This window comes from Balaenoptera acutorostrata, chromosome 17 (assembly GCF_949987535.1).
Source record: "Balaenoptera acutorostrata chromosome 17, mBalAcu1.1, whole genome shotgun sequence".
In the NCBI taxonomy this organism is placed as follows: domain Eukaryota; kingdom Metazoa; phylum Chordata; class Mammalia; order Artiodactyla; family Balaenopteridae; genus Balaenoptera; species Balaenoptera acutorostrata.
In genome coordinates, this window is record NC_080080.1 from 23,327,753 (window position 1) to 23,347,173 (window position 19,421).

General features: G+C 37.4%; 1 protein-coding gene across 5 annotated transcripts in view; it reads left to right on the forward strand.

Moving 5' to 3' along the window:
* TRPS1 (transcriptional repressor GATA binding 1) overlaps positions 1–18,609 on the forward strand; it is a 257,232-nt gene extending 238,623 nt beyond the window's left edge. For all 5 annotated transcript variants that reach the window (XM_057532194.1, XM_057532198.1, XM_057532197.1 and 2 more), the window contains 2 exons: positions 8,644–8,766; positions 12,346–18,609. In XM_057532194.1, coding sequence (XP_057388177.1) covers positions 8,644–8,766; positions 12,346–13,407 — 1,185 coding nt within the window. In that variant the 3' untranslated portion in view covers positions 13,408–18,609. The remainder of the gene's footprint in view (positions 1–8,643; positions 8,767–12,345) is intronic.
* The last annotated feature ends 812 nt before the right edge of the window (positions 18,610–19,421 follow it).

The window sequence follows — 19,421 nt, forward strand, 5'->3', positions numbered from 1 at the left end:
TTGGTAAATATTCCCCAATCACTTCTTTAGTAATATGGCCTGAAACATGGTTAAGAACTGTAGCTCTGAAGTGAGGGAGACCTGGGTTTGTATCTTAGCCTGACTATTTAACAATTGAAAAATGTTTGAAAACCTCAGTTTTCTCATCTATAAAGTGGATAGAATAACAGTAATAATAATAATAATAGTAACAATAATTCCTATCTCTTAGGATTGTTTTGAAGATGTCAGATAATGAAACTAAGCCTTTAGTATATTATCCTACGCAAAATAAATACTTGATAAATATTAGATGTATGATGGTGATTATTAAAAAGGGACAAAAAGTAGTCAAACAAGAGAATTCTACCAGATAATTGATTCAAAAGTGCTTTTTAGAAAAAGTCTTGTGCTTTTGCCTAGACTTAGAGACTAGGATGTATTTTTTGATACTAGGTAAGTCAAAGAACCATTCTCAGTCTTTTACCTCACCAATAAAGTGAGAGAATAATAATCCCTGGTAATTCATTTTGAATCTAAACTGAGGTAATATATGTCAGGAGTTCTTAACCTTGGGATCCATGGGCACTCAGATCCATGTGAAATCTTTGGATACATTTTGTGAAGGACATTCTTTTGAACAGCCTGAAGTTTATTTGTAAAATACTTTACATATTTTTTTTTTATTATCTGGGGAGAGTGTCATAAATTTTATCAAAAGAGTGTATGACTTCGAAGAATGCTAAGAACCATTGATATAGATGTAAATGCCTTGAGGGATGGTAACACCTCATGGACCAGCTATTATCTGTTAGCTGATACAAAAAGAATTACTGATTATTATCTGTTATTTTCTGTTTCTTTCAAAATGACCATATCACCATCACTATCATATAACCAATCCTACTTAGGTAATACATAAAATACCTATATTTGTTTCTTAAACTAAATTCTTAGAAACTGAACCTTTTGAACTTCAGGCTTTTTCTAGAAAAGTCCCTATCACCAAGATTTTTCTTTTCTATAATGTGAAGAATTCCCATAGTAAATGTTTGATAAATATACTGTTTAAATAAAATTTGCAATAAATTTATTAAAACAGAATCAATTCTTGTATTCTCATGCTGAGGTTTACTTTAGAGGTGCTAAAGTTGTGCCTCCAAAAAGCCTTTTTTTTTCCTTTTCAGTGTCAGATTTTGGCACTAGCATAGAAGAAGGTCCCTGTAGAAACTCTCTCAGACCATTGTTGTTACTGCAGGAAAGGTGGAAATGGATCTGTGGTGGCAGAAATAGAAGCAGTGAGAGACATGAGCAGTTCTTTTGACAATAATGACTTCCATGTGAAATGAAAAAAGACAGTGTAGACATAAATCTTCAACCATATTTTCAGCTGTCCAAATATATATTGCTATAAAGGCAGAACATTGTTATAGAAACAGCATGGGTTTAGAACTCCAAAGATCTGGATTTTTCTAGTCCTGGTCTGTTATGTAATTTGTGTGTGACATCAGATGTTTGCTCATTTACTAAATATGGAGTAAGTCAAAGTATGGAGATGGGGGTCCTTCAGACCTACGTAATGGGTTATATATCTGTGTGATAAATTTCTAAAATCTGAAGATTTGAAGAATCCATATGAATAATCTAAAGCGTGAGATTTACCTGGGGAACTCTTATTTTCTGCAATCCCACTCCATAAGTCAACAATTGCATCTCAGAAGAAATGGAGCTCATGTGTTTTAGTGTGTCCTGATATACTGGACAACTCCCATGTGGTGACGAGTCAGTGGAAAGGTCTTAGGCACATTCGTACCTGGGTACAATGTATGATTACTAGAGTATGAATTGCCTCATGTCCTGGAACAGAAGTTGTTCCATTGCTCCTAGCCAAGGATGTCAGTTTAGTTTACACTGGTCTCCATTAGCTTTGCTGATGTGTTGAGGAAGTGAATTTAATAAGCAGGTAAACAGGTTTTGTTTCCAAACTCTGAGATAGGTAATTACAAGATGGATGCTTGGCTGAACCTTGTAGAGTCTCTTCAGTTTTCTGGCAAGAAATCTGAGGGCATAGAGGGCTGTTTTCAAGCAGGCATAGACTTGCTGTTTCAATCAATTCTTCACGATTTTATTTGGAACAAAAGCCATCCAAGGTATTAATATCTGTTGCTTTTTGCTGGCAGAGCTCTTTCCCTGCTCTTGCTAAAATATTGGCCAGCCCATGCTTCTGATAAAATTCTGGCTATTAATTTAAAGGTGTTCATTGCAAGCCAGCATCTGTTTTAAGTGGTTTTAGGTACTGCATTCCTTATATTCTGCAGGGTCTATTGGTGTATAGTCATTAGTCAATTAATTCCTTAATAGGCGGAAGTGGGGGAGAGTGGCCTTCTATGTCTCTTAGTGGTGAATAATAGTGATAATGACTAAAATAATATTTGTCATTTATTCAACAATTATTGAATGTCTATTCTATATGACAGTCATGAACACATTATTTAGTTTATATCAACTCTTTTGGTGGTTAATAGGGCAAAGTTATTGATAGGACATTATTACTGATGGGACAATAAGCAAGGATCTTGCTTCTGAAATGACTAGACTATTACCCATTTTTATTAAGGAGCACAGAGAGTAAGCCCTCTGATTATTAGACAACTTTCAGCCTTTACATGAGATTTATTCGTGGGAGATGCTTTGGTTTCTTCAGGAATGTTTCCATATAATTTACATGAATTAAACTGTCAATGTTCATGAACGATCTCAGTTTGTATCACGTTAACTCAACACGTAGTTAGTTTTTAGCAGATGGTACCGGAAACTGAGAGATTACAGATCATGTCTGCCATATACATCACTGTAACCCCAGCTTCTAGCACAGTGTCAGGCACATGGTGGACATTTAATAATTATTCCCAGAACTGAACTGAATTAAATTTACCACTGAAATTTTATTACTGCAAAGTTGTACCAGAAGGTTCTATCATAGCCATCTGTGCATTTCCCTAAAATGAAGTTTTCAAAGGATTCTTGATATAATCGAATAAACATAGAAATTATTTAAAGAGTTAAAAATACTTGAGGTACCTCCAGACTAACAGCATGTATATCAAATTTCAGATTGATTTGATTTAAAATGGCTAAGATATAAAACCATAAAAAATGTGAGTAAATGCTCTGCCTATCAAGGCTTGTTATGTAATTACATGGTTTCAGTATGGTTCTTATTCATAGAAAACTATTATAAAGCATCATTTCTGCACAAATAACTCCACTAGTAGGGATTTTTAATATCTTGAAGATGAATATCCATGTCTCTAAATGTTAAGCCACTTGAATTAATAATTCACTCAAATTTACTTTTTATTAATCAAATGAATAAGTTCTGTGTTAATAATGAAATTTGAAAACCTTAAAATGTTTCTTTTTGGCTGATCTTCAAATAATAAAATAAAATAAGCAATAAAAACAGATGAACCAATTTGAAACTTTTTTTCCCATTCTTATTCTTTTCTAAAAACACATCTGGGTTTACCAACATATGTGTCAGGGCTCAGCACAGAGGGATCTGCAACTGACTGAGGATTTAAGCACCATAGAAGCAAAACTTCAATCAGAAGCTTTGAGAAAAATTTAATGATAGTGATGCCATGCAGTGGTTAGCTGTGAACCTAAAGACTAAAGGTTTTTTAAGTTAGTCATTACACTTCTTGGTGTACTCTACAGCAGGAAAAGGAAAAAATTACATTGGATTTAAAGTGTACGTATATTAAAAGGTGGGTGTGTCATTTTCTGTTTCAAATCCTGGCATGGATGATTGTCCAAATTCATCACCTAAATTGCTGTTGTGAAAATCAGTATGGTGGTTATAATACATTTGAAACGTGGAAAGGAAACAAGTGATCCAAAGAATTCTCAGTAATTGAAAAGCCCTTGCGAGGCCAGTCCCTGGGCTGGCCTCGGAATTCCTTGCAATTAACTGTTCCTACCACGGTCCATCCAACAGAAATAACATGAAGGCCACACAAATGCAACCTAAAAGTCAGTGGGCAAACTATCTAAACTTGAAGTTAAAAGCAAACAGTTCCTTGTTGATTCCAGAATTTCCTCTGTAGAAATTCTCAGTTGAGATGGCTTTCAGGTAGATTTGGGTTTTCGGCCGACCTTCCTTCACTCTTGCCCTCTGTTGAAACCACATAGAAACAGAAGGTGCACTTAGAGAAGGCCAGGGGCAGAGGATGCTGTGACTGTGTGTAGCTTTGGATGTGCAAAGGACAGCTTTCCTTCAGCCTGAAAGGAGCACCTGTCAAGTATGCCACCGGTGTTAGCCACTAACTACTTATTCCTATCATTTCCTCTCCCAGAAGTGTCCTTATCCATATCACTCCATTCTCCTCTCTCCTGCACAAAGTCATGGAGGTACAAATTATTATCATCTCTTAAAAGCAGCCTGTAGGAAAGGGAGAAACAATTTATTATTTAAAACATACACATGCACATATAGAACCATCAGCAATGCATGACTCTAATTATGCATATACAGGAGAGTTGGAGCTTTGTGTTCTACCTGACCTTGTGTCCTCAGGACATAGCACGTATCTGGCTTCAGCTATTTCTCAAAAATAAGTGTGGGATGTAGGATTGGAAAATTAACTCTCTTTTTTTTTTTTTTTTTTTTAAAGGATTTTCTTATTTATTTATTTATTTATTTATTTATTTATTTATTTATTTTTGGCTGTGTTGGGTCTTCGGTTCGTGCGAGGGCTTTCTCCAGTTGCGGCAAGCGGGGGCCACTCTTCATCGCGGTGCGGGGACCGCTCTTCATCGCGGTGCGCGGGCCTTTCTCTATCGCGGCCCCTCCCGTCGCGGGGCACAGGCTCCAGACGCGCAGGCTCAGCAATTGTGGCTCACGGGCCCAGCTGCTCCGTGGCATGTGGGATCTTCCCAGACCAGGGCTCGAACCCGTGTCCCCTGCATTAGCAGGCAGATTCTCAACCACTGCGCCACCAGGGAAGCCGAAAATTAACTCTCTTGATTTTATCGTCTACAACCTCATTAGCCCTCTCTGACCAACTGAAGATAGATTTGTCAATCCAAATTTGTCAATCCAAATCCAAATTTGTCAATCCAAATCCAATTTGTCAAATCCAGATTGATAGATTTGTCAATCCAAAGGAATATTTTTTAAAAACTTTCTTTTCAAAAACAGGAGTGATGACTAGTGATAAAAATAATAGCAAGAGAGATTATTTTCAACTTTATTAATGTTTAGCTGCTCAAGACAGCACTGTCCTAGGTGCTTGTTACTTAGACTATTTGATGACTGTTAAGAGACATGATTTCTGTCTTTAACATAGTAAAAAGGAGAATGACAGACTATTTTAAAACTCTGTTATACCTGATAAACTATGAATGAAATAAGATCTTTAGTGCCTTTCTTTCTCTTTAACAAGTTCATTTTTAAAAAGTGGGGCAGGGGAAACTTCTATTCTGCTTCCTTCGGCAGCAGACTGCTTCTCAGCACTTGATTGGGCTAAGGATGTTGGTGACTTCAGCCATACTCCATCCAGCCAGGTTCTCGCTGTGGGTCAGGGCTCTCATCTGCGTTGTGATTTAGAGAGTTGTGGCACGGTGTACAATTCTGTGCTCACACAACTAAGGACATTGCCCACTTCTCCCACCTTCTCTGTTGCTTCCAGTAATTCCAAGTGCATCAAACATAAGGTTCTACAGTGCTTACCAAAGTGATACATTTGTTTAGATGGGAGGTAACTTACTATGTGAAATATTTCTCACCTACCTCCCACTCTCCTCCCGCACACAGGCACGCCCCTATTGAATTCTAGGTGTGAACACCTAGACATTTCACTCTGACTCAACTTTCCATTCTCATATTTGATAAGATTGGCACAAATAAAATACATGTGATTATACCCAACTATATGCTTTAAGCATATCTAAAATGTGCAATAAGTAGATTAAGGAGATATAAACGAAACCAACAAAATATTTTTCTCTTACAAAAGAAATACAATTGAATCCCCTTGATGGATAGCTAACTTGAGCGCCTACTACATACCTGGCATTGTTTTATTACATCCATTTGTCCACATTAACACTCACAGCAGCTCACACTTTAAAGATGAGGAAATTTAAGCATTGCCAGGTTAAGTAACTTGCCCAAAGTTGCACCCAAGCAACTCAAGACAGAGACATGTTTTGAGTACAAGTTGTCTGATTCCTAAATCTGATTATTAACCCCCCCATGCCATACTGACTCCGAGTAAGTGAATCCAAAGGTCTCCTGATGTATTTAAAATAAGATATGGTTTACGTAAAATATACCAGCCTTTATTGGAGCCTAAGTGCTGCTTAAAGCAAGATACGCCTGTGGAAACCAGTCCTGTAATTTCTGAATTTTCCCTCGAACTAATGAAGGGCATTTTCTTTGCAACAGAATTAAGCACAAAGTTGTGCAAGGATTGAAGCGTTCTCTGAAACCAGGATTACACCCACTTTGGCATGCTGTGTCAAGCAGCCAGGGCATAAGGAAAGAAAAGCAGGCTGCAGTGAATGGTTATACATTCAGATTTGAGCCTCAGCCATATATGTGGGTCAGTTTCCAAATGGACATTTACATTGCCTTTATATGGATCAAACTGGTGTTTATTTGCAAAATGTGTTATTTACATCTCGGAAAAGAAGACAGCATGGCCCCAGGGAAGTTTCACAGTTATAACCTAACTAAGCTCCCCGACTTACCTCGGATAAAGGGGGCCCCCAGAGTGTTTGATAAACACAACCTCTAATAGTTCATTGATTCGGGGGAAACGGCAGTCTGTACTTTTGCAGTAGGTCCCAATTTGGATTTTGAGGGCCAACACCCAACTTTTGTGCTGCTCTTATTGAGACTGAGAAATTTATGATACATTCCTGGTCCTGATTTGGGGTGGGGGGAGTAAAGAAAAAAGGGGAGCCAGAGATTATCTTTGTGAAAAACTCTGGCTTTTATTACATCACCTAAAGTAGCCCAACCTGCTACACTAATGAAATTGTGTTCTTGGTTGAAAAGGACAATTGTTAGCCTGACTTTGTGCTCACTACAAACATTCCCCCAATCTTGTTAAATTATTGCTCTCATTTCAGATTTTTATGGCTATGCAGCTTACCAGTCCTCATTTCTTTACGTTTCATTCATTTTCTTTGTATTGATGATTAATGGAGGATGTTGAATGTTAGAGTGAGCCGGCATCAGCAATTGCAAGGTCATAATTAGTTTAGCTGACGAGGGCCTCTGATAGCACTTGCATCTGGATGGAAAAATTACCCTATAGGGAACTGGCTGCTCACCAGGTCTTTTTAGTGATACATTGTGAAACACCCGATGAATCAAATGCCCTTTCAATGCCAAGAAAGTGTTCCAGTCTTGAAGCCAAAATTATGTCTGCAGAAAGCTTTCCATTTGAAATGTATCAGAGTACAATTATAACCATTGTATTTTCTTGGCAGGGATACCACTCGTCTACAGTATGGACTCAAGTTAAATAAATTGCCTAAATTTTATGAATCCCTGAAATTTTGACTTATGGTGTTTGTAATTTTAAATTTATAACAAAATTGGGCTCCAGCAAGACTTTTTCCACTCCTTATCTAACATGCATATTTTATCATTAAAGGCTTTACTTCCTAGAGAAAGGAGAGCAGAGTTGCAATTCAGGCTCTTTTTTTTTTTCAGCAAGAGAGTTCCATTTCCTGCCTGTTAGTATTTGCGCCTAGGAACACAGCCTGACTTTTGTTTCAATGAGAAGTTTAATGGAATCATTACTTGATAGCAAGAATGGAACAAGCAATACTAATGATCTACTTTCAAATATTCTTGGATTATTTTTGAATCTGGTGATTAGAGAATTCAGCCCACTAAAATCAATTTGTGTTCAGAAATGCTTGTGATTTCCAAGTCTGAGTCAAATAAAATAAATAAATAGCCATTGATGGGACTATGTTGTCTGGCTTAAGTAGGCCCCTCATAAGGATTCTCATTAGTAATACTGTACTTCTAGTTGGCAGAAGTTTCTACTATTCCTCTCAGCTTTGGGAGATAGAGGGTGTGTTCTCTTTCAGATTTTACAGTTGCAAACCAAAAATTAGAACTGAGTGTCTTACAGTCTCTTAATACTTATGTTACATGAATGACATCCAGAAAGACACACATCAGGTTTAATTGTAAGTGGTTTACGTGCCGCATTTATTCCAAGCTTGACTACATTTTAAAGCTCAGGTAGCCTGTGCTCCTCCCTTTCCAGAGTATATTAAACATATTGCCAGGCTCTGTCTTTGGACTTTTGTTTTGACACTTTTAAAAGGTATATTTTAGGGTTCAGCATTTAGGAACCATCATTAAAGGCACAAAACCCAAAGTTCAAAAAGTTAAAGCTGTTTCTGTGAAAGGCCTTTGGTGTTGCACACACCTCATCCATCACTGCAGGGTTAATTATAATGAAAATCAGTGGTGCCTATTAAACACAATTGAACCTGACCTCATTATGGGCAGTGTGGTTTTATACTGTCATTGTTGCTAGTCTAAAGACAAAACTCCTGGGTTGATTTGGTCTAACTCCACTGATCATGTGACTCACCTCTGACCTTGTGTTTTTTTTTTCCCCATTTCAGAGGCGTAGAGGCTCGGGTGTTTTTTGTGCCAATTGCTTGACCACAAAGACCTCTCTCTGGCGAAAGAATGCAAATGGCGGATATGTATGCAATGCGTGTGGCCTCTACCAGAAGCTTCACTCGGTAAGAACTTGTTAGACTGTTTCAGGAAAAGCTTTATAAAGCACCCTGGTCTGTGGCGTGATAAGTTCCATTCCCTGGCTTGCAGTGCCTTGCCCCTGCAGAGTTTAATGCAGTCGCTTTGAGTGCACATGTGATTTATGGTGGACCGGCCTTAGAGGTTATGGGGAGATACATTTGAGATCATTAGTAATGCATTATGCTTCTTTTGATATAAAAGAGGAAAAAGATTGATTTCTGGGGACGTCACATAACAGATAGTTGAACAAGTGGTTATCAGAATTCGGTGAAATTAATTTAGGTAGAGAGGAGAAACCTCAAAAATGCAGAAGTACATAAAAAGTTTAAAATAAAAAGGGGGACTCTCCCATGTTCATTATAACATCTAGGGCAGGGGGGAAATGCTTATTTTCCCATTTACCATTGGAATTTGCAAGTGTCATTTGGGCTGCTTTGGGGGCTGGAAGTTGGACACGTTCAGAAGAGCGGTTCTAAACTGGGGCCCAGGATGCCAGTGCTCTACAGTGCTGCCAATGGTATCTGAGGGCTTGAAGAGCACACAGCAGAGCAAGATGCAGAAGTGCTTTGTGTTTTAAGATCTCTGGCTGACTAATTTCTAGGGCTCTCTGAGGTACCTCAGTTATTTCTAACCAAATTTTAGGTGGAATCCTCTAATAAAATTTAAACTCACAAATCTCCCATCTTTATATGCATTTGACTTCTTGAGGATATTTTTTTAGTTTAGATAGCTTATCTGCTGACCAGAGCTGCCTTTAAAAATAGGAATGCCGGGGCTTCCCTGGTGGCGCAGTGGTTGAGAATCTGCCTGCCAATGCAGGCGACACGGGTTCGAGCCCTGGTCTGGGAAGATCCCACATGCCGCAGAGCAACTAGGCCCGTGAGCCACAGCTACTGAGCCTGCGCGTCTGGAGCCTGTGCTCCGCAACAAGAGAGGCCGCGATAGTGAGAGGCCCGCGCACCGCGATGAAGAGTGGCCCCCACTTGCCGCAACTAGAGAAAGCCCTCACACAGAAACGAAGACTCAACACAGCCATAAATAAAAAAAAAAAAAAAAAAAGGAATGCCCCATGTAGTAAACAGAAATCTATTTCCCTCTGCCTTTTTCATTTTGTTTGGCATTTTACCACAGCTCTTAGCACCAGCCAATGAATAGATTACAGCTACGGAGCATATAATTTTAGACAAAATGTCCTCCTAAATGGACCATTGGAAGCACTCTTTTAAAAAATGCATGCTGCCAACAATGCTAATTGGTAGTAAACTGTGAAAACCTTAGTTATTAGCATGGAGCTAATAGAAGGATTCCCCCCGCCCCCCGACACACACACACACACCACCATCACCTTACTTCTTCTTAAACTTCACCACTTAAGCACAGCAATAAGCTTCCATTCAATGGGTACTGACATTAATAATTTTAATTGAACTCAGACCAATCAAAGGCCCAAAATTAATTAAACTGCTGCTCTTTCAGGTTATGGTAATTTAACAACTGTGATATAAACTAAACTTTTTTACAATTATTTTAATATTCATCTCTCCAGAGATGAGATGTTTTCAATTCTGAGGTTTTTTAAAATCACAAATTTAAACACATAAAGGTTATGCTCACATTTCATGTCAAAGACTGCCACAAAAATTATGAAAGTTTAAAAAAGGTATTAATGCATATTTCAGATTTCTTTAGAAGATAAACTACTGCATTTTTATATATATATATATTTTTTTTAAATTAATTTATTTGTTTTTGGCTGTGTTGGGTCTTCGTTTCTGTGCGAGGGCTTTCTCTAGTTGCGGCAAGCGGGGGCCACTCTTCATCGCGGTGCGCGGGCCTCTCACTATCGCGGCCTCTCTCATTGCGGAGCACAGGCTCCAGACGCGCAGGCTCAGTAGTTGTGGCTCACGGGCCCAGCTGCTCCGCGGCATGTGGGATCCTCCCAGACCAGGGCTCGAACCTGTGTCCCCTGCATTGGCAGGCAGATTCTCAACCACTGCGCCACCAGGGAAGCCCCTGCATATTTTTATAATATGAATATGAGCTCTTTATAAACCTGAAATTCTGAACAAAGTAAATGAACATGGACTATCCAAGGGGATGTGGCATTTTCATTCTGAAATGAATAATTTGATTGTCAGTAACAAGTGTGTTATCCGTTTTCCTTCAAAATATCTTTGTGACAATAAAAACACTGCAAAAGGTTTTGTATTTTGTTTAACATATAAAAAGTACTCTCCTGCATTGAGGTGCATCCTTTCTAGGTATAATTCACAAGTTACGTATTGTTTATATTCATATTTTATGTAGAGATTACTTCCTGATTTCAGTAATCTTTTAGAAAAATCAGATTTTAGCCCATTTAAAGATTCTCCTAAATTTTTAATCTGTAAATATGCATTGATTTATTAAACATATTCTCTTGATTTTATAAGTCAAAATTAGAGCTCTTACTGCAAGTAAAGTTTTTATTATAGTCTTATCTATGGATTTTAGTCATGTAATATAAACACCTGTTGACCATGTACATAAATACGAATCATATAATACTTAAGCTGAGTGAAAGTCAGCATTCTATTTAAGTACAGAGTAGACTGACAGATAGGATATTTGAACCGAGCCTACCAATAAATTTAGATTGTCAACAGAAAACAAATGCTTCACCTGTTAACAAGTAAAATCTTCCATAGTGAGTGCTTACATAATTAAAGGAGAAAAAAAGTGAGAGATTTTTTAAAAAACCTCTCACTGATAATGGCTTTGATTACCTGATATCTTTCCTTACAATTCTGTCAGTTTGTCTTTGATTATTTATGTTCTGATGTTTAATATTCTATATTTAGTCAGCTGGGGCTGGCATAACAAAATACCATAGACAGGGTGGCTTAAACAACAGACATTTATTTTCACACAGTTCTGGGGCCGGAAACCTGAGATTAGGGTGCCTGCCTGGGTATGTTCTGGTGAGAGCTCTCTTCCTGGCTTGTAGAAGGCTGTCTTCTCACTGTGTCCTCATTTAACCCTATATACCTCCTAAAGGCCTTATCTTCAGATACAGTCACATTGGGGTTAGAGCTTCAACCTATGAATTGTAGGGGGGGCGGGGAGAGGGGGACACAATTCAGACTGCAGCCATGTATCATTTTTCCACAGTTGTCATCAAAACCTATCTCCCATGTTACTATATTGACATCTTGGTGCATGACTCAAAAGTTGAGAATATTTCAGAAAAATCACATTTCTTCAAGTAACTTTAAACACCGTTTTATCACGAAATAATGCAATTCCAAAATCTATTGAGTTTGGAAAAGCTGTTTCCAAGTAGCTTAAAGTTTTTCAGTCCTCCCTGTAAAGATGGGCATGATTTAATTAGGGTAAAATAATGTGCCTTGGTTACTTCCTCTGATCCTGCTTAGGGCAAAAGGAGGAGATTTAGTAAATCTATAACGTAAAGCCTATCTTTGCTTTGAACTTAAGCATGGTTTATATTTGTGAGGAATTGTTAATGCATTTTAATGTGTTTTTTAATGTTTTCCTTTTGTGTATTGTGTGTGTGTTCCCCGCAGACTCCCAGGCCTTTAAACATCATTAAACAAAACAACGGTGAGCAGATTATTAGGAGAAGAACAAGAAAGCGCCTTAACCCAGAGGCACTTCAGGCCGAGCAGCTCAACAAACAGCAGAGGGCCGGCAGTGAAGAGCAAGTCAATGGCAGCCCCTTAGAGAGGCGGTCAGAAGATCACTTAACTGAAGGTCACCAGAGAGAAATTCCGCTCCCCAGCCTGAGTAAATACGAAGCCCAGGGTTCATTGACTAAAAGCCATTCTGCTCAGCAGCCAGTCATGGTCAGCCAAACTCTGGATATTCACAAAAGGATGCAACCTTTGCACATTCAGATAAAAAGTCCTCAGGAAAGTACTGGAGACCCAGGAAATAGTTCATCCGTATCTGAAGGGAAAGGAAGTTCTGAGAGAGGCAGTCCCATAGAAAAGTACATGAGACCCGCGAAGCACCCAAATTATTCACCACCAGGCAGCCCTATTGAAAAGTACCAGTACCCCCTTTTTGGACTTCCCTTTGTACATAATGACTTCCAGAGTGAAGCTGACTGGCTGCGGTTCTGGAGTAAATATAAGCTCTCCGTTCCTGGGAATCCGCACTACTTGAGTCACGTGCCTGGCCTACCAAATCCTTGCCAAAACTATGTGCCTTACCCCACCTTCAATCTGCCTCCTCACTTTTCAGCTGTTGGATCAGACAATGACATTCCTCTAGATTTGGCGATCAAGCATTCCAGACCTGGGCCAACTGCAAATGGTGCCTCCAAGGAGAAAACGAAGGCACCATCAAATGTAAAAAATGAAGGTCCCTTGAATGTAGTAAAAACAGAGAAAGTTGATAGAAGTACTCAAGATGAACTTTCAACAAAATGTGTGCACTGTGGCATTGTCTTTCTGGATGAAGTGATGTATGCTTTGCATATGAGTTGCCATGGTGACAGTGGACCTTTCCAGTGCAGCATATGCCAGCATCTTTGCACGGACAAATATGACTTCACAACTCATATCCAGAGGGGCCTGCATAGGAACAATGCACAAGTGGAAAAAAATGGAAAACCTAAAGAGTAAAACCTTAGCACTTAGCACAATTAAATAGAAATAGGTTTTCTTGATGGGAATTCAATAGCTTGTAATGTCTTATGAAGACCTATTTAAAAAAAAAATACTTCATAGAGCCTGCCTTATCCAACATGAAATTCCCTTCTTTTATTATTCTTTCTTTTGATGAGTAGGTTACCAAGATTAAAAAGTGAGACAAATGGTCAGTGAGAAAAAAATGGAAGATGGTATATGGTCCTGTTTAGAACCTAGTAGGTCAGAACCATCTTGGTGAATGTGTACTATGGAAACCATCCGTAAGAAGTATCACCAGACTATAATTATTATGTTTGTAAAGAAAGAGATCAAAGCTGTCTAGAATTTGGAAGGGTTTACATATTATGATCCTAAAGCAGTATTGGGCTGGCCATTGGCCCATTTGTTCAAAAACCATAAATTGTTGCCTCAATTTCGAAGTGTCTTGAAATCCTAGGCAGATGAGGAGAAATCGAATCTCCAGGGCAGTGAAAGGAAACTGGCACCTTCCTGGATGAGAATTCTCTCATTGATCATGTTTCGAATTTAGACCTAGCAATGCGAGCTGTGGTTAGGCTTGGGGAGAGAACAGCGGGAAAAGTGACAATGATTTTGGCCAGCCCTGCCTGTACATACACATGCACACCCTCTCTGATATTTTTGTCCTTTAGATGTTCAAATACTCCTTTCAAAAATAGTCCTCTTGTTTGCAATTTAGGGTCATTTTGTCCAAATATATATGCATTTTTAAAAACAATGTCCTCAGTGCTTACGTAGTAATTTTATTTTAGCCAGATCTTTTCTTTCTTGTATGTGATGAACCAGTTTGGGTTTGTTTTTTAAGCTTCCTCTTGGTCACTAATCTCACTTGGCACGTTCTAACTAAAGGGATCCCCTCCGTTCAAAAGACTAGATGGATACAAAAGTTCAGACCATGGGCTTCATTGGTTTAGAACACATGGTATTTCTCCACAAGGTAACCTGCTGTATTTATTTATTTTCTTTTGGTTTAAGTATAATTTCCAAACTTTGTGGTCAGGCAGCGTCTAAAGTTACGTTACCACAGACTGACAGTTGGTATATGTACCAATCAATCCCTTCATTAGATTTATACAGGTTTAGTTAAGTAGCATTAAATAGGATTCTTAGAAGTTTGCTCTTCATAGTACTTTTAATACATAAGGCTTTGTAAAACTATCCATGAAGGGAAAGCCTCAGCATAACTGCTCAGGGAAATAGGGCTAAATAACTGAACATTAAATAATTGGTTAAAGGTGCTGTTAGTCGAGCCTCAATGCTTGCTACACAGATGTATGTACAAGGACTGACTTTAATAATTTGCATTATATTGTCCCAACCAGTAGTTTATTTTTTGCCACGGAGATGTAGAAGATATTACAAGCTACTGGATGCACTGTCAGATTAACTTATTTCATTAAAGAAGTTGGGAGAACAAATAGGAAAAAAAAACCTTATTTTTCTAGTAAATATTAATGTATTACATTTCAAATAATGGTGCCTGACATATTGAATAATTATTTTCTACAGTGTACGTATGCAACAAAGATATTCCATCATGCATTAGAGTCAGTTCTGGCTCTGCCTAGCTGTTTACATTTGCAAATGTAGCAAACAAGGTAATGAAGCAACTATTTCTATTGCGGTAGATATCTTTTGTGTGTGTGTGTGTGTGTGCATTAAAGTTGTAAACGGTAACATGAAACAAATGAAAGTTCTTGATATAATGGTATGGAAAACAAGAAGGAAATGAAAATATTTTTATGCCTACTTAGGAAAAAAAGGGTAGCACTATTCATTCCAAGTACTTTTTTTTTTAAATTTTTAAGCTCTTAACTCACATTGTTATGCTTAAAGTGATAAACATATATCCTCTTTTTATTGCTTTGTCTATGTTTCAGATGAAACATTTCAGAAATTATTTTGATAAGTGCTGCTGGAATCTGCAGCACTGATGTTTTTATTGCATTCTGTAGTTGCATTTGCACTCCATTTTTACATTAATTCGCAGTTGCTTTGTATTGTTTTGTTTTGTTTGGGTTTTGTTTCTTTTTCACAGTGCCAGGTCTTCGTTTCTTTAAATGGATGGCAGGTAGAGTTCAACCAGTTTGTGACTGTTGTAGTGAATGAAGTTAAAAATGTCTTTCTGATGTGTTGTCATTTCCATTCTTGCATTTTCATTTTCATGTTTAAAAAAAAAGAAAAGAGAGAGAGAGAGAAAGAAAGAAATCAGGACTAAGACTTCTGCTTCAGTTTCATTTTTAAAGGGTCCTATTCCAATCTTACCTGTCAAGTAGCTCTAATATAATTCACATGAACTGAGATAGAGAGGTGGAATGAGGGGCTTGGACATTCAAATTATGTGATGTCATTTATCTTTCTTAGGAATTTTGATGAATGCATCTCAAAATGTACAGGCAGATTGGAGAGGTGGTGATTAAAGATCTAAACAAGAGGAGATTTCCCAAACAACAAAACTATATTTAATTTTTTTAGTGAAAGGACTAGAAACAAAGTGCACTGTGGCAATCTGCAAGTAACATGATATGTGGACTGCTCAAATCAGAAAATACCCAAAGTTTGGTTAACTTGGGCAATAGTACAGGTATGACTTTTTGGGCAAAACTATTCCTTAAGCAGTTTCTCCAGTGTGTCAGACACAAATAGGTTGTTCTTTTTTGGTATATATGTCTTTTTTTTAATCTGCTTTTTTGTTTTTGTTTTTATTTTTCTCAGACAGACAAGTAGTAATGGTTAGCAATGGAAATACATATCACTATTCTTGGAATATTTATGGTCAGTCTACTTTTGGTAGAATATTCTTAGATAGCATTGACACAATAGATCTTATTCCGTATTCCTTTATTATTGATTATTTTATTTTATTTTTCCCATATTTTGATGGGGAAGAGGTTGGGCTATTAAAAAAGATGAAAATTTATCACAACACTAAAATACCTCTTATTTTTTTGACTTATGAAAGCCTTTGTTCCAGCTCTCAAAATATATTACAAAACTGATTGGTTAGTATCTTTATTTTTATTTGGGTTTAAGATTTCTGAATCATTTTGTCTTAAATTATGATTTTAAATGAGCTATTTAGGTACTTAACTTTTTTTTTTTTTTTTTTTTGAGGACTTTCAAAATGACTTAGGAATTTCCCCTCTTGGAAAAGGCTTTCCCTATGATAAAAACTATATGCCAGCCAAAATTGTATGTCATTTAAAAACTGTAAGTCTTTTAAAAGTACATGTCCATATTCTGAATTGGGCTTTGGATCAAACTTTAGGCCAAAACCAGCTCATGCATTCTCATTCTCCTTTTTCTCACTCTTTCTCTCTTCACCTCTCACCCATATATTCATATTGTTGTTTGGGATAGAAAAATCATAAAGAGCCAGCCCACCTCAGAAGATTGTGGATTGAGAGACACTACATGGCTCTTAAGTATATGAGAAAAGGATGGAGCTCTCACGGTTAACACGTTAATAACTCTGTAGTTCAAAAGGAAAAGAGTGTGCCCATTCTTTCTATATGACATATTGAGATGTTCTTTTAAAAAATCAACTTTTAAGATAGTGATGTTTTCTTCTAAACTGTTCTCTTTTAGTACAGGTAGCTTTTAGAAAGCAAGCATGGGGATTTTTTCTAAGGTAACATTAATGAGAAGAAGAAAAAAGTGATTATCTTTAACAGCTCTTTGTTGAAGCCTGTGGTAGCACATTATGTTTAGGATTGCACATGTGCACATAATCTATGATGATCCAATGCAAATACAGCTCCAAAAATATTAAATGTATATGTTTTTTTAAAATGCCTGAGGATATATGTTTTTCTTTCTTAATTAATTGAAGAGTATCAGTACTGCTACTAAAATAATGATTAGCCTCCTCCTGTGTGGCTACAAAACATCACCAGGTGACCTGTCTTAAGACCTCTGAATTGCCTGCCTGTTTAGTAAGTGAACGTGAAACACAATTCTAGAGAGAGAAGATCTGACAACCCGCGGTGGAAGCATGAAGGAGCTGGTGGTCAGCTTCTGTGCCATATGCCAGCTTTTTGCCTAAAGTTTACTTTGAGCTCGCAGCTTCCTGTCTTTGGGTTGAGAGCCATGACCAAAAAAATGCGAGGCATCTTTGGTGAGTGAGTAGGTGAAAGCTTGCTGACTGTCCTAGATCACAGGAGAAAATGGAGGAATTGAAACCCAACCTGAATGTGAGACTAAAGATGCTAACCAAAGGTAGGTACTACTAAGTGGAATTCTATCAGCAGGCAACTGTAAATGAGAAGAGGATAGAAAGACATGCACCGGGACTTGGAAGGGCTGTGTTATTTTCCCAAAGAAAGACTTGGCCAAGGGCAGAAGGCATGGCTTCTTTGCAGTGCACTTCCTTTTGGTTTTCAGTTAGCGTTTCATAGACAGCGGACCCACGTGTTCCTGCTAGCGGTCAATGGTTTAGAAAACATCAACAGTTATCTGCAGTAATTAGGACCTATGGAAGATGCTAGGTTGAAGTGTGTCAAGTCAGGGATGAAGAAAATGTGAAATTCAACATTGGTCCACACATGGAAACTGGATAATGTATGCTCACATGTTGTTCTCTTGAAAAGTAGAGCTAGAAGCTTCACTCCGTCCTACACCAGAGAAAAGCAGGAGTAACTTTACAAGGAAATAACGTTTAGCCTTTCTTCATCAGAGAAAATGGTCCCTCAAGACCCATGAGTCCCAAAACTGTATACTGATTTTTACCCCTGGTTTTTTTTTTAATTGTATGACCTGCAACAAATCACTTTTTTCTTTTTGTGCCTCAGGTTCCTCACCTGTAAAATGGAAAAAAATATATTAATAATAATAATATTAATAATAATAATAATAATGGTAATGTAGTACTTGTTTGTAAAGCACTTTGAGATCCTTGGTTGAAAGGCACCATGGGAGTGCCAAGTATTATTATATGGCCAAGGGGCTTATTTAAACTCTCAGTTCCCAAGGGCCAGGAAAGGTTGGGGTCATTTTTATTAAATATGAGCTGTAAATATCATAATTAGGCAGCCTATAGCGTTGACTATGAAGAGGCAAAACTATTACAAGGCTGATAAAACCATAGTTTCTTAATGGCTACCAACAGGGCAAGTATCACAGTAAGAAATGCCAAATTTCTTTGGGTGACAACATGAATAATTTGGGGGGGTGGGATGGGATGGGAAACATCTCAAAATGCCAATGTAAAATTCACCTACAGCAATATTCACCAGCAGAAAATGTCTTTCATATGGAATGATTTCATGTTGCTAAGAAAAAATTCAATTTGTAGTCCTGATTTGAATACTAGAATGTTGGCTATAATAGTTCTGTTCTTACAACACATGGAATTTTTTTTTTGTTTTATTTAATTTTGTTTTCATAGTGCATGTTCATTTCTACTCACAAACATGTTCTTGGTGTATTTCTTATGCAAACAATCTTCAGGCAGCAAAGATGTCTGTTACATCTAAACTTGAATAATAAAGTTTTACCACCAGTTATACATAATGGTGTTGGTATGTTTTATATGGATTCACTTTCATCCATGTAGCAATAGGAAATTCAGACCATTGTAACATATAGACAGGTTCTGATGAATTGAGACGGTGAAATCAAATCACCATTTTCAAAACAATATGACTAAGACTGAAAAAGCCTGGATTCTCTCAACTTGTTTTGTTTTGCTTTGCTTTTTTTTTTCCTTTAACCAATCAATCTCTTATTGATAGATTTTGTGTAAAAAAAAATTATACAAGTTTTCTTTAGGAAGATTAACAATAAAAATTGTGTTTATTTCAAAAACATTTATTGAGTATCACGTATTGAGTGTCGAGTATTGGGAAATGATTGTTACAATATGTAAAAAATCCTGCTTTTGAAGTCTAAGTTTGAATTCAATTTAGTATACCCACATGAATATGATGTGAAGATCTTGATAAATCATCTCAAGAAGTTTATGTTAATAT